At 39.4% G+C, this 15,972-nt stretch overlaps 1 protein-coding gene across 2 annotated transcripts; it reads left to right on the top strand.

Annotated features, from left to right (window-relative positions):
- The first annotated feature begins 780 nt into the window (after positions 1-780).
- On the top strand, positions 781-3,011 carry LOC145911624 (lipopolysaccharide-induced tumor necrosis factor-alpha factor homolog). 2 transcript variants are annotated; one of them, XM_082999023.1, is made up of 3 exons: positions 781-890; positions 1,161-1,293; positions 2,460-3,011. In XM_082999023.1, exon 3 carries the CDS (start codon positions 2,500-2,502, stop codon positions 2,863-2,865), a length of 366 nt encoding a protein of 121 aa, XP_082855149.1. In that variant the 5' UTR covers positions 781-890; positions 1,161-1,293; positions 2,460-2,499; the 3' UTR covers positions 2,866-3,011. The 2 variants fall into 2 exon arrangements, with proteins under 2 accessions (XP_082855149.1, XP_082855150.1); XM_082999024.1 differs by lacking the exons at positions 781-890; positions 1,161-1,293 and adding an exon at positions 1,917-2,048.
- Positions 3,012-15,972: the final 12,961 nt, after the last annotated feature.

Raw genomic sequence — 15,972 nt, 5'->3', positions numbered from 1 at the left:
TCCAGTGTATTCAAATGAAGTGAATTGAAACTGCTTTGTTGCAATCTAATTGCAGACGAAGTAGTATTTTACATATATTTAGAATGTATGTTTCGATTCGTTTTTGACATGTATATACATTGTCTCCCCTGCACGATTCGTTATTCCATACGTCTTCTTGAAACTGAAAACTATATGCTTTGTATAAAATGTAAAGTGCTTTAGAAGCGATAAAATTGACTGGATCTTGCCAAGTCAAAGTTTGCAAATTGGTACATATGCGTAAGTTGCTTTGTGAATTCATAATTGACAAAAGGCCCCACCGTGCCTGCGGTTTAGCACACTAGGCAGGTTCAACAAAGGAAAAGAACGATTGTTTGTCAACCTGGCGTGTACAGCTTTTGTTACCGTAGATTTCCACCTTTGTTCATGGTACCAGTAGTACGCTCGTTGCCACAGTTCAGGAATTAATTTTCACAGAACGAATTCCAGTTTTACTAGGATTAAAAGCCCTCATGAAAGCTTGTTTGTACGGAAGTTCAAGAGTTTTTCTGCCGCATTCAAAATATGTTACATTATATTAATTTTACACTCGTGACAAAAATCGTTTGCGTAGTTACCAGTTATTGTCAACAGTCAACTACTGTGCACACTGGTGTGAAGCAATTAATTCTATTGTTACATCAGGCCTGTTGTTAACTCACATTTGACAATGCTGTGTTCGTCGCAAAGCCTTTTGTGTCGAACGATCGTAAAGCTTGGGAGATATGTACGTTTCCGCGTTTTCGCTTCACTTCGTACAAAAGGTTTCGCGCTAATGATCTCTGATGTCTGGATCTGGTCTGGTGTCTACTTCAGGCAAGCAAGCGGCAGTTTTTAAGTCAGCCAAATCGTGCCTGCTGATACGAAGGGTAACCATTTAGAGGCATATAGTGATTGTGTACGACTTTTTTGTTAAACTTTAGTTAACGCCAGTGATGTCAATACTCGTTGGTTTGTTTCTGACCAAGTGTCTTCTTTAGACTTAAAAGAATGCCGTAATCTAATTTGTTATATTTTTGTGTAAAATACTATAAAACGTGAATGAACAAACATTAAGAGCAGTAAGATGGCTTAGGAGCCGATAAAGCAACAGAGGGTATATAGTCAGGTGCAAAAATAAAGACGATGTGTTAACTTAGAATCAGCAGACACGCCAGTCGTGGAATCGTATTCGGTTAAACTATACTGACTCAAGGAAGTGCTGGGCAAAGGAAATCCTATTAAAACGAAAACACCAACGCAATTTTCCAATCGTTTCGTGGATCCATTTAGGCAAGTTTAATTGTCGTTAGGGCTGCTCAGTAATAATTTGAATTAGAGGCACAGTCGTGATCTCCTTTAAATCGCCCATGTACAACCATGCAGGTAGGAATCGTGAAAACAACAAGTAAGTTAAAAAGGTGATTTTTATGAAAGCGCAGTACACACACGCACATATTTTATTTCTATTATTCGGAACATTCCTTTTGTTGTGAGTGTATTGGAACCTCTCGCTGAGAGAGACATATTATTTACACTGGGACGGAAAAGAGTTTTGCTCAAACAAAATACCATTGTAAAGCTTTGTCATGTAGCTTCAGTTGGACATCAAGAATTAACCTGGAAGGGGCCTATCGCTTAAAACCAGTTCCAGTGACAGAAACAACCATGCTAGTGAGCCGTATGGTATTTGCCCTGTGACCATTAACCATGCCAGTGAGCCGTATGGTATTTGTCATGTGACGTAGCACCACGAAAGTTGATATGCTGTATTCAATACATTTTAAACATGCGACTCTGTGGAGCAACCAGAAGCGACTGTGTTTTGTAGGCAATTATACAGCCTCGCGCGACCATACGCAGTTGTGCTGTTGTATAATGTATGAGCGCGTCTGTGCTTCGTTGGCGTCAAACCTTATCTGTTTTGCAACAGCGAGACAATTTAGTTTTATCTGTAGCGGGTTTCTATTCGCATGAATGGCGAGAGGTCGTGCGGCCTTGGTGGGTTGCACGAGCAGAGTTGTGACTTCTTTTTGTAGGCAATTCTGGTACAGTAAGCATTATTTTACCGGTTTAATTTATCAACGACAAGCGTGGGTTTGATTGTGTGCGTATTAACTTACGATTGTAGCGTTGCTGTGTGTGTGTATTATTGCTTGTCCTTTTTAATGTTTGCAGAGACTGATGATGGTAATAGCGCATAAGCGAAATCGATTTTTCTAAATACAAATCTACTGACATAAATTTGAGGCTTGTTGCTTCATAATACGTAACTATTGATTGGAGTTACTAATGCATGAGAATTTTGTTTTAACGTGTGGCATAAACAGGGCATACTAAATGTTCAAAGAACACCTTTTTATCCTAAATATTTTGTTTAAATATTGTCTGTCGACATTGTGTAGGCTAAGGTATTTTGTTCTGCTGTATAATGAACATCCTCTGAAAATGTTTGGCAGGAAAACTTTAGTTTAAAGCTGTTGTACTTCTGCACTTGATATGGCCACCGTCACACATACTCAGTACACCGTGCAGCAACCGCCTCCACCGCCATACACCGTCACCACCCAAGTCACTCAACCGCAACCCGTCGTCGTTCAACCTGGATACGCGCAGAACACGGTGATCGTCCAACAGACTCCAAGACTTGGAAAAGGTCCCGCCAGTCTCATTTGCTCCAATTGCCATCAGAACGTGGTCACAAGAACCAGCAGCAGCCTAAAAGGAGAAGCTTGGATCCTTGCAGCTGTGCTGTGCTTTTTGGGTGGAATTCTTTGTTGTTGGATTCCATTTGTTATGGACAGCATGTACACCACTAGTCACTACTGCCCATCATGCAATGCATTCCAGGGTGCCTCGGGATAGTGTTTGTTTCGTAGTTTGTTTAAACTCTTGTGCTATGCATGTAAATTGCTCATCTCAGTAGTACATTTAGTGGTTCTATCAGACTATGTTTGTGCTTTGTCAGAGACTGCTGGTTTACCAATTCGTCGAATAAACAACATCAATACCCTAAATGAGTGTGTTTTATGATAGGTTGCATGTCAAAATGACTGGATGAGAGAAGTTCTTGTGATAAGTAGTATAAACAAGACTGTTCCCTTTGTTTTTTCAGAATCTAGCCCTCTGGTTGGCATTATTTTCTAATTAGCGACACCAATTTCCTTTTTTAGTATTAAGTATTGTGTGAAACTAACAGCTGATTTATTAGTAATCGTGAAAAATCGATTTCGCCTGGATGGGCATCCTTAGTTTCTGTAAATTCGAAAATTTCTGTAAACACAGAAAGCTATACGGTAAACTAAATCAAAGAATGAAAAAAACTAAATATAATGAATTAAAATAAAATAAAACTACTTGAATTAAGGCCGCATCTCTATATTTCTATGGCAAAGGATGTTTTGGTTGGGAAATGCCCTTCTCGAACTCTTGCGTAACAGATTTAATTGTATGTAACAAAGCAATGGAACATGCATGGGTGCCAGTGTTTTGGATGAATGAGCGCAGATGAACAGGCTGTTGCCAGGGCGATTTTCTGCGTGTTTGGGGCAGTTTTTCCATGGTTTCCAGGGTTATTAGTCAGGCAGTAAATTGGTAGAGGGTGCATGCTGTTGAAAATGTAGTTGAAAAACTACCTAGAATTAAATGTCTTGTAACTGTTTTGGGTTCCTCCCAGGGCTGTGTTGTACCCCCCTACGATTGACAGTTTAGCAGTTAGCCTTTGCAAAACCTCGCCGTGTGCTGTCTTGATGCAGCTGCAGTCAATTTTTTTACTGCTAAAGCAATGGCAGTCCCCCTTTATGAGTCATCAGACCCGGCAACTTGTTTTTGGCAAACAAGAGAAACTGTCACCAGGTGCACGAAGGCAAATTACCTCCAAAACTCAATTTTTAGGATTTAATTACGAGATACGGCCTTAAGCTTATACTTAACTGCTATTTTGCGAAAAATTATGTTTAGGTTCATTTTCCCCTTTTTATCCACAAATATCAAGGGTTAAAATTGAATCATTGCCAAATCGATAAAACAGAAAAATGGCAAACAATTTCTTTTAGAATTTGCTTAATTTAGGAACATTGTTAACCAATTTTTTTACATATATCAGAAACGACTAGCTTTTTAGGTCGACATACTTTAAGATTGAAATGTTACAGACAAAACAAGTCAACAGCGTTTAGGATAATCAACCAAGCCTGGGGATGACAGAGGTGTTGGCTATGCGACAGTTAGCTGGACGCTTATTTCTTGGAAAAGCGTGCAGCCACAGATCACGAAACTCTTTTCTTGTCACTCGTCGTCGTGTCCGACGCATTTGCTTGTTAATTTTTCTGCCTTGGAAGTGACGTGCAGAAATTCAGTTCGAAATCAAAAGGTTTCGATGATGATGTCGTTTTGAGCAGTATGAGAATTGATTTGTTTGCAAAACCAGCCCAGAAGGTCTTTTGTTTGTTTATTGCCCTAATAAAAAATATATGCTTACAGCTCAGGTGTATGTTGTTCGCACTGCCTTGGTCAGAATCGCAGTATGGTGTGGTGTTGGCGATAGATATAAACTCATAGTCCATTGGACTCAAAATTACGTACAGAGCAACGTTAAGTGCTGACCACCATATAAAAATTCTTTGCAGGCAACCACTATTTTAAAGCTTCTGTACTTCTACACTTGACATGGCAAACGCCCCTTATCAAACTCAGTACGTCATGCAGTCACCGCCTCCACCGCCTTACCCAGCAGTGAACACCCAAGTCAACCACCACCCAGTGAACACCCAAGTCACCCACTACCCAGTGAACACCCAAGTCACCCACAACCCAGTGAACACCCAAATCACCCACTACCCAGTGAACACCCAAGTCACCCACAACCAAGTGAACACCCAAGTCACCCACCCTTATCCCGTCGTCGTTCAACCTGGATACGCGCAGAACCAACAGGTACAGATCGTCCAACAGGCACCAAGACTTGGAAAAGCTTCCGCAAGCCTCGTCTGCACTAATTGCCACCAGAATGCTTTGACTTATACCACCAGAAGTCTAAAAGGTGAAGCTTGGATCATGGCAGCTGTATTGTGCTTTTTGGGTGGAATTCTTTGTTTTTGGATCCCATTTGTTATGGACAGTATGTACACCACTAGTCACTACTGCTCATCGTGCAACGCTTTTCAAGGAACCTCCGTGTAATAGTGCTTTGTTGCATTCAGTGTAAATTTCCATTTGTGCATAAGTAACTGATATACAAATACAAAAATACATTGGGTTCAATATTATAAAGCTCTCATCATCGCTAGTTTCTTGGTTAGGCGCATTTTATGCGTTAGAAAGCTTACAAGAGTGACTCACAAAATTCCATTCGTCAAACATATTGGTGAAGCTTATTTTTGGTTCCTCTTTTTGGTCAGATGCACGTTGCAGGAAATACCCGCCATTTTAGGAAACCAAGAAACGATTCAACAAACGTTTTGATTGTCAAAAAATATATCTGAGTCATTCAACGTCAAGGGAAGTGATGAGTTCTTGAGCAGTTGCTTCCGCGTTACACATGATGACTAAACCTTTTTAGAAGCATTTTGGTGTCGTGAAGTTTAGTTGTTATAACGTTATAACGTTCATGTGATTGCTTACAACAAACTAATGCATATGGCCAACATGTTTAGGAGGACATTACGATCAGGCATCTGCGCAGTTTCTTAGTATTAAGCTGAATAGCAAGTTTGCTGATTGGCATTCGCTCTGTATAACAATGATCAAATTTTTGGAACTGCGCATTTGTGACGGACAGAAACGTTTTCGTTGGCAGTTTGTACTGCAGTCTTAGCTGCTTTTCTTTGCCAACTTACAAAGCATTAGTATGCTGGGTATAACATGCTATAACTTAAGGAAATATATGTACATAGAAACAGAAAAATGAGTAGTATATTGCAGTTATTCACTGCATGGATGATGAACAGTGATGTTCAAAATGCTAGCATAATGTAATAAATTATTAATTCGGTCATTTTCCTTTAAGTGAGTATTTTTGACCTATGTAAGAGTGTGTGTCTGTAAGATCATTTGCCACGGAACGTTTCAGACAGTACTAGTCATTAAGTAACGTTCTTGCACTTATCCAGGCTTACCCAAAGGAAACTGAAGTGTTATAACATTACTCGTTTCTGCAATTGTGATATGGAAGTCCCTTATAGCACTCCTCAACTTCAACCTCCATCATACGAGGCATCGACCAGAAGTCCGCAAGCAGTGGCCGATAACCTCGACGCCAAGGATGGCTACGTGGCAGTTCCAAACCCTGGTGGAACCGCAGTCGTTCAAGCGGCAGTTGTATCACATGTCAGGATCATTCATGCAAATGTTGTACTGGGCAAAGAGCCAATTACCGTCAGATGTTTTCAATGCACACAAACAGTGGAAACTTCGACAAATACAACCCTGAGAGATAAGGCGTACTACAAGGCTATTATACTTTTTATCCTCACAGGACCTTTGTGCTTTTGGATTCCGTTCGTTATGGATTCAATGTATAAAACCGTTCACCGATGCCCTGTGTGTCAAGCCCAACTTGGAACCTACAACCCTTGAGGTTGTGATGACTGGATCGGACTTCTTTGTGTCTTAATGCGTGTGATATACTCAATAATTTTACTTGTAAATAAAGAAATGTTTCAGTCGTTGTATGAAAAGATATTTTGAGAACGAAGTATTTGTATTATCTGCTGATAAACACTTTATGTACTTAAAATAACACGTTTTATATGCGGGAGGTATAATATAGTTATGGACTGGTTTATTATGGAAATAATGAAAGGCACAATTTCAACCATCACACCAATCACAAAAAAGGGCGGGTACTTCATATGTTTCAATAGTCTGACACAGTGGTCCATTATAAGGTCGAGGCACACTTGGATCGTTGGATGCGTAATTACCTCCTCAAATTCGTGGCACGCATGAACGCTGGTTGAATCGTTTCTTGGTTTCATAAAACATCGGGTATTTCCTGAAACGGTTGTTTGCCAAATATGTCTTGATTGATAGCTTTATCAACACAAAGTCAAATTTAACATCTAGGGAGGTTATGAAAGGATGGTCTTCTCGAATCAAATCATTCTTGTGTTACATTTTGTTATAGTAGACCACATACCAAAGAGTCAATACATACTCAACGTCAAAAAAAAGTTTAGGAAAACCTTTATAATCAGAACTTAGTTGAGTTGGTAAGACTATTGTATATTCGCCTTACAACAGAAATCAGCGGTAGAACTTGCAAACACGTTTATTTGTTTGCTACAGTTTGAAACAAAACCACTTTAAGTTTATTCTTTTTTTGCCCACAGCAGGAGTCGAATCCAGAATGTTCTGGCAAGGAATGCAGATCCGTTTTCTTCTAGGTATATGGGTAGGGCGCCTGGCCGATGCTGCATTCTTCAAAAAAACGGTACAAAAAATGTTGTCATAAAAAAATGTCTCCACCGAATGGAGATTTGCCCAAAACTTCGTCAAAGCGGGTATTATCACTTTATTGGCTGTGATGTTTATTTTTTGTGGCTCGTTATACGCTAATATCAGGGACCAGTAAGGTATTGCAGCAAACTAGTGTGTGTATTTCTATATTAACCAACATTCAGTCTGCTCCAGTCATGCATTATGTCATCAAAATAAACCCGGAACTTTCTGTTCGTGATTCACATAAGGAAAACGTTTCGTTGGCAATCTTTATTCCAGACTTGGAAACGTAGTCGATTGGTAAGGCAATGAAATACAGGCTTGCAAGTTATAGGATAAAACGTCGGAAACTATGCATTTGCGACTCAAGCTCGCAATTTTTTTTGTCTGTCTTTGTCCCAGACAGGAAAAAGCTGTTGTCGAATCTGTTAAAGCAACATAGTTGGTTGCAAGCACAACCACGTTTGAACAAGTCTCAGAGGCAAATATCTCATATAAAAGTCAAGGACAGTAAGGTTTAATGCTTTGATGTGTTCTCTTAATCGCTAGATTGCTTGACTGCGTTAAGCTAATAAATTTTTTTGGGTTTATTTTCTAGGTAAATATACCCGAAGTCTTCAAAATTTGATTCGAAACCATTTCTGCAAATCTGATAGTATGGAAGTACCCGACAGCAAATTTGTAGTTCAACCTCTTCCATACCAGGCATCGACCAAAAGTCCACTGCTGGCTGGTAAACACAATGCCAGGCAATGTTACATGGCAATACCTGATCCAGCCTCAACCGCGACATCGGTTGCAACACATGTGATACACTATCGGAATGCGTTCGGCAAAGAGCCAGTTACAATCAAATGTTTTCAATGTACTCAAACAGTGGAAACTACGACAACTACAAGCCTAAGAGACGAAGCGTACTACAGGGCTATTATTCTTTTTTGTCTCACAGGTCCTTTGTGCTTTTGGATTCCGTTCGTTATGGATTCAATGTATAAAACCGTTCACCGATGCCCTGTGTGTCAAGCCCAACTTGGAACCTACATACCTTGAGATTGTGATGGCTGGATCGGAATTCTTTGTGGCGTGTGGTATACTCCAAAATGTCATTTGTAAATAAAGGTGTGTTTCAGGCGTTGTATAAAAAACGAAACACTTGTTTTATCTGCTGATAAACGCTTTATGTAGTTAAAGCAACACGTTTTATATCCGGGAGGTATAATATTATTATAAACTGGTTTATTATGGAAAGAATGAAAGGCACACTTTCAACCATAATACCAATCACAAAAACAGGGCGGGTACTTCATGTTTTTCAATAGTCTGACACAGTTTTAGGATTGAGGCACACACGGACCCTTGGATGCGTAATTACCTTAAAATTGTTGTAAATTTTGTGGTCATCCTTGCGGTTTTCGAACTTGCAAAAAACTCACATATTAGTTTGTATAATTACCGCGACAATGCGGTCTTGGATCGCATCACCACTAAGTAGAATAATCTGTTCCTGGCTGGCTTACCATCAAGTTTAGATCAACAGTCATCAACGCCTGTTGTGAGACGAGGATCGTGTAACTGTGCAAGTGTTGCACCCGGAATAGTCTGGTTATCATCTGATTTGAATGCTCACAACTTATACTATACCACGTATTAAACTGCTTGTGTTTGTAAAACACAACGATGATGCCTCGTTGTGTGTTTGTTTCAGGACCTCAATACTGTTTAGCATGCAAATAAATTCAGCCTTATAGTGTGTACGAAAAGATGCATCAATATAAGTCCCTGTTTAAACACCAATGGAAACTGTTCATTATGGCCAGATATTTCTGTGTGAGGTTTATGCAAATGTGAGTAAAGCATCAATGAAATGTCACATTTCTTTCCACCAAATGACATCACAAAGATACTGAATAAGTATGTATAACTTTGATGTCTGCAAATCCTTGGCACAGAGGTAGCATACATTTGTGCTATATAGCATTGGAACAACTTGTGTGACGCTTATTACGTTTGAAGGAGTGCAACGACGTTTTGCGATGTATCTTTTGTAATGCATCGTGTTTGGCGCAGGAGATTTTTAGCTGCTCTTTTCTCTATGGACAAAGGTAACTCGAAACCGTTTTAAGGCGTTTGTCAGTCGCGCCTGCTACAGCTTATGCTTTGATATCACTTCAACGAATTTTTGCGCGCAAAAGGAAGTATTAATTAAGTTTTATAGTGAGATGCACAAGGGAATGAATGTTTTAACAAAACGACAATATTGATTCTGTTGCTTATACATCATTAAATGTCTAAAAAAGATTGAAGTTTTGTCATAGAAAGATTCAAGTAACGCAAGCAGTAGCGATATTTCCGTCCAAAAGCGGCCTGTAACTTATAATGAGGTGTTTTATGAATTTCATCTCAAATTTTTTGAAGTACTTGTTCTGCTGAATTGAGCATGTTAATAATGTCTACGATATAAAACCTTGCCTAATGACAAACAATACCCTTTAAAGTTTTATCTGATTTACCACAATTAACTGGATTTTAATGTATTTGTAAGTTATCACAATAACTTTTACTTTTTTAAGTATTTTCCTCCTAGTAGATCAAAGAACGACACCTCTTCGTTTCTGCATAATGTTTGTAAGCAATCAAATACAGTGCAACTTTTTGATTGGTAGCCGCTGGTTTTATACAAATTGCGTTAAATTGCAAGGGGTCCGAAATACAAAAAAATTTGTGATATTATAAAAAAACGAATAGGTTTAACCATGATGTCGCTGCAGAAATTTGTTTAATTGAGCTGTGTATTGAGAAGGATGGCAACTATCACACAAACTGTGCAGCAACAGCCTTCGGCGTTTAACACAACCGAACCACAACCAGTCGTCGTACAGTCGGAGCCTAAACATGCTACAAACAAAGTTGTCATCCAACATATAATTCACCTCGGAAAAAGGTCGGCAAACCTCGTCTGCCTCAATTGTCATTTACAAGTGACCACTAGCACCACCAGGAACCTGAAAGGAGAAGCTTGGTTTCTTGCTTGTTTGTTGTGCTGTTTGGGTGGAATTCTATGCTTCTGGATTCCTTTCCTTATGGATAGCATGTACACCACGAAGCACTATTGCCCCTCGTGTAAGGCATTCCAAGGGCGCTCAGTGTAACATTTTTGTTTCGTATTGTGTATTTTTTCAGATGCATATACATGGCTTATCCAAATTGAGAATAATATGACCGCCATACTGTATATATGTACCTAACATATCGTGTTTGAAACCTGCAGAAATTATTTTGCTGATAAATTTTAAGATTTTTGTGATTATAAAGTACTTTGATTATAAAGTACAATCACATAGATTAAAACGAATTTAACGATCTTTCCTTTACAAATTCCAACTCGATTAATTACGTAAAATAACATTCGCTTTTTCCAAAAATACAGCGCCGGTGAAGAACAACCCTCCATTTCCATGCTGGGCATATACAATCGTACAAATAAAGTTTGCCTGTGGGTTCGCAAGTTTCTCGTAATGTTTTATGGTGTGAAATAAAATGATTTGACTTGACGTTGTTTTGTGGTGCCACTTGGCCGTATCTCGTTATACATAGGAAATACCCGCCTATACTAAAGCTCAACAGAACAATCCAAGCGTCAAGCGTGTCACAGGCAATTATAGGTGACGTAAATGCTGATTCCATTTTCACATTGGAGGAACGTTGACTTTTATTGTAGTATTTGCTTTGGGAACGATTGATATTCAATTTGAAGGCATTTTACGTTTATTTGCACCTGTTGTTATTGTTCATGACATTGTGTTTAGGGATTGACATGGTTTTGTGAGGAAAAATTAGGCCCCAACAAAATTTCGGGCTTGCTACGCCAACGGCTGCATTGCTGTGCAAGGTGAATGCAGTGACAATTAGTCTGTTGGTTCGCATTGGGTATGTATATTATTCAAATTTCGGGAACAGCACGTTTGTGACGCACTTGAGAAAACGTTTTTTGGTGGCGTTTTATCTTCCGGACTTGGAAATGCGGCTGCGTTGCCAAAGCATCAGAATACACATCAGCTACAGGATGGCCAAAACAGCAAAATGGTAAAGCTGTAAAGCTAACATCAGCATTTATGTTTCCAAACGCTTTGTTTAAACAACGACTGGTTGGAAATTAAAGATGGTAACTGCATGCAGTCCTTTAATTAGTCAATTCTGAAATTCGGTCAATGTTCTGACCCTATTGTCATATCCCAAATAGTAAGCAGTTTGCTAACAGGTTGAATGAGTCCGTAAATCTAAAGTTTAATGCACAACCAAGTATGAAAGACCCACTAGTCAAAGCAAACAGTTGTTGTTGACCAAGTAATGTGGTTGACGCGTAGGAAATTCCCCGAACCTCAAAAATCCAAGAAACAATCGAACGCCTATGAAGCGTGTCGCGTATTGCCTTTTTCGTCTTTCGTGAAAGCATGCCTGACGAAGCTGCTGATTTCCTTGTGTAGACTGTAGAACTTGAAAGCCTGAGGCCCATTTCGAACAGAAATGAACTTAAATAATGCGTTGGCATTGCGCTGAATGCTATCGATGAGATTTGATGTTCACTTTGAATTTTGTAGGTCACATTGCAGTGGATTAGTAGTCAGTTATAATGTTAGCATTGTGTTGAGCAATTGTCGCAGTTTAGTGTGGAGTGTGGTGGCTTTTTGATTTGCATTCAGGCTCCACCAATTGTGCTGTACGTCATCAACCATATTTGCTGTAGCCTACTGCACGTTTGTGACGAACATCAGAAAACGTTTTTGTTGGCAGTTTCTGTTCCATACAAGGAACTGGTAAAATTAATCTTCCAAGCAACATCAGTTTCGAAATGACGTTTGTGACTGAATGGTTTTGTCACATGCCTCTGGCCACCAAAGGGACGCCAGTTGGCAAAACTTTTTTTTCCAGTCGACAAAACTTTAAACGCAAATAACTCTGCTGTTACTCGTCGGGTATTCGTATTTTTTTCACAAGTTATATAGATTGACACATACTTTATAAGAATGTGAAACTTAATTTCGAACAAGGTTTGGAACGCAGTAATATTTCATGCAATGGCATGATTGGCAGGATCGCCCCACTGCGCAGGTCCTTGCTTGGCGATCACAGCTATCGTATCCTGGCAAGTTGTGCGCTTGCGCACCAGTGTAACTTGGCCACTATATACCCCGTGAAACCACTGAGCTCCTGTAGCTCAGTTGGTAGAGCGTTGGGCCTGGTTAGCCCAGGGTCGTGAGTTCCAACCTTACCGGGAGCTTGGTTTTTCAAATCTAGCTCCGACTTGGCAGGAAAAAGTGGCTGATCCAGCTAGGCTGCCAAGCCTGCAAACCTAATGATCAGGTTTGGAACGGATATTAATATCTATTGTTATACTCAGCCATAACTTTTTTCATTGGTAGCCAGGAAAGACAATTTTACCACCATTGCAAAGGTCTTTAACCTTTCCTATCTTGTGTTCGATTTCGAGAGAAATATATGTTTACAGGACAACTATTAATCATAACCGTCATAAACTATTCACTCTTTCATCTTTGCTACTGATCGACAGGAAAGACAGTTCCACCATCACTGCAAAGTTTGCACAAAAACATTTTTAACGATACCAAACTTGTCTTCCAATTCGTGGGGACTAATATGTTTACCGGTCAAATATCAATTACAAACGTCATTAAATATTACATTTTTCGCTCATAATCTTTTTCACAAATCCCCAACTGCACTTGATTTGGTTATAATGTATTTAATTGTATGATCTGTATCAATTGTTTTATATTTATTTGACGGTTTTAATCAATATTAGACCGATAAACATATCCTCGCGAAATAGAAGACAAGTTTGGTGTCGCTTTGATATCGTCGTGAAGTTTTGTGCTCAGGTTTTCATCAGTGCAAAAAAAATGTTTCAAGTCTCCATCCAGCGAAGATTTGCCTAAAACTTGGTATTTTTACCATATTAGCTGTGACTACCATGCGCTGATTACTTTGATGTTGCTCGTTACATACGCTAATATCCAGTAAGGGATTGCTACAAGCTAGCGTGGTGGTGTATTTGTACGTTGGCCAACATTTAGCGCCTATCGTGATATATGTCACCAAAAATAAACCCGGAACTGAGTGTTCGTGATTCAGATGAGAAAAACGTTTCTTTGACATTTTTGATTCCAGACTTCGAAATTGGCGAAGCAATGAACCACAGATTAAGGCTTGGAAGTTACAGGATAAAACTTCTGAAACTGTACGTTTGTGAGGCAAGTTTTTTTGCCTCTCTCTAGCCCAAACTGAAAAATGCTTTTGTCGACTAACTTATATGAAAAGGTGGCAGTGACAAATATCCGCATAAAAGTCCACAAAAAACAGCAGCATTTCCATTATGAGCCAGAGAGCATTTGTATATGAGCCATAGGATGTGTGCTCTCAAGTGCTTACGATGGGTTTGAATATAAGCATTCTAACATGCAATAGCTGTATTAGGCAAGTTAACCTGGATGTTTTATTTTATTTCCAGCATATAGTCCTGCAGTTCATGCACAAACATTTTCTGAAACTCTGAAAGCATGGAAGCACCGAACGGCAACTTACCGGTACCACCTCCATCTTACGAGGCATCGACCAGAAGTCCTCAAGCAGTGGCTGATAAACTCGACGTTAAGGATGGCTACATGGCAGTACCCAACCCTGGTGCAAATGCAATGGTTCGAACAGCCGTTGTAACGACACACGTTATAAATCAAACTGCTGTGCTTGGTAAACAACCAGTTACTGTCAGATGTTTTCAATGCACACAAACGGTGGAAACCGCAACGTCTACAGTTCTGAAAGACGAGGCGTGCTGGCTGGCTTGTATACTTTGCTTTTTCACGGGCATTTTGTGCTTTTGGATTCCGTTCGTTATGGATTCAATGTATAAAACCGTTCATCGATGCCCTGTGTGTCAAGCCCAACTTGGAACCTACAACCCTTGATATTTCGGCGAATTTTGCGACTACTGATGTTAATATCGTGTAATTAACTCCATGATTCTGCTTGTACATTCCCGTAATTGTTTGTATCTTTTGATTTCTCATATGAGGAACTATTCTGTACAAAAGTGTCCCCGTCTTCAGTGTGGATTAACACCCACAAAATCACAATCATTCATGAATATCGATACACAAAAACGTAAAACTGACAAGCCTGTTTATAATGTCAAACTCCCTAAAGTTGTAAAGCACTGCCATGCTTTGATGAGAGATTGTATTATTGAGTGTTGCAATGTAGCGTATATTTTGCAATACAGGACAACCGTGATATTGCACTCGAGCAGTCGTTTCGACCTTGCTTTGTTATCACTTTTCGTGCTTTCGTCAGTCATGTACAAAAAATAAAAAGCAGCGACACGAGAATTAGTCCCAGTCTTCTATGCGACGGTGCAATGCCAGGGATTTACAGACCAATGAAAATAAACCCCCAATATATCTGATGAGGATTTTGTCAAGAAAGTGCTTTAGTGTTCAAAGACAAAGTCAGATTTTGTTCTAGTCAGTCACACTGCTGTGGATGGTCAAGTCAAACTGGATGCTCGTTCCTGTGCAAGAGGGTTCTCAATCATTCTCAACCACAAGTTTTTTACCGCAATTGTGGTACACTAAGTACCAATGTATCAGTACGATTTGTTCAGATGTTGACTTTAGGTCGTAGAAGACTGACATGTTATTTTACTTCATTTTGTCTAAAAAAATTCTGTGTTTTGTTTGGAAACTTAAAATTACGCACAAGAGAGTCTGGTAAAAATCTTTTAAACTTTTAGAACAAAGGACGACGACCTATATCTCGGGCTTTGCAACGATTTAATAATTAACAAAACTAAATGATGCATAAAGGTTATATTGCTAAGTCACCAAAGCCAAATTGGTCGTTTTGTTGTGTGCAGTTTCCGGTATATCGCCTTTGCTGGGTTTGGCCCAAGGCTGACCATGTCAACGCAAGTTTGCCTTCAATGTAAGTTGTACAATCGTTGCAGCTTCCTCTAGTGACCACTTATATCAGAGTTAAAATTTTCCGTGTCCAATCATCTATTAAATGTGCCATTAAATTAATATTATAATGAAACCACTGAAACCTCGATTTCTTGCGACCCAGAAAGTTCGTCGTGCCATCCCCTTTAAGGCCACGAATCCCAATAAAGAACCTTTCATACCCTTTTAACACAAAACTTAACCTAATTTGGCATGGATTATTTGGACACTTGTCCACACGAAACAAATCAAGCATCACTATAAGTTTTCAACATGCAACGAAACTGAGCAGAGAAATGAAGCAGCCTTAATATCTTGGTATCATGAAGATTTGTTCATCTACCACACTGCTTCATCACAAAGCTACGCGCCTATTTATTTAATCAAGACAGATGGCAACCAAGCTAGGATATTTCCCAGTACCACAGAATCTTGTGGATAAACCAGGCGTTATATGAGCCTTCTTGTTGACAAAGCTAACAGCTGTTTGTGACTCTGGGAATTTCCCGCTACCTTG

Source organism: Ascidia mentula, chromosome 8 (assembly GCF_947561715.1).
Source record: "Ascidia mentula chromosome 8, kaAscMent1.1, whole genome shotgun sequence".
Classification (NCBI taxonomy): domain Eukaryota; kingdom Metazoa; phylum Chordata; class Ascidiacea; order Phlebobranchia; family Ascidiidae; genus Ascidia; species Ascidia mentula.
This window is presented reverse-complemented; position numbering and strand designations above follow the sequence as displayed.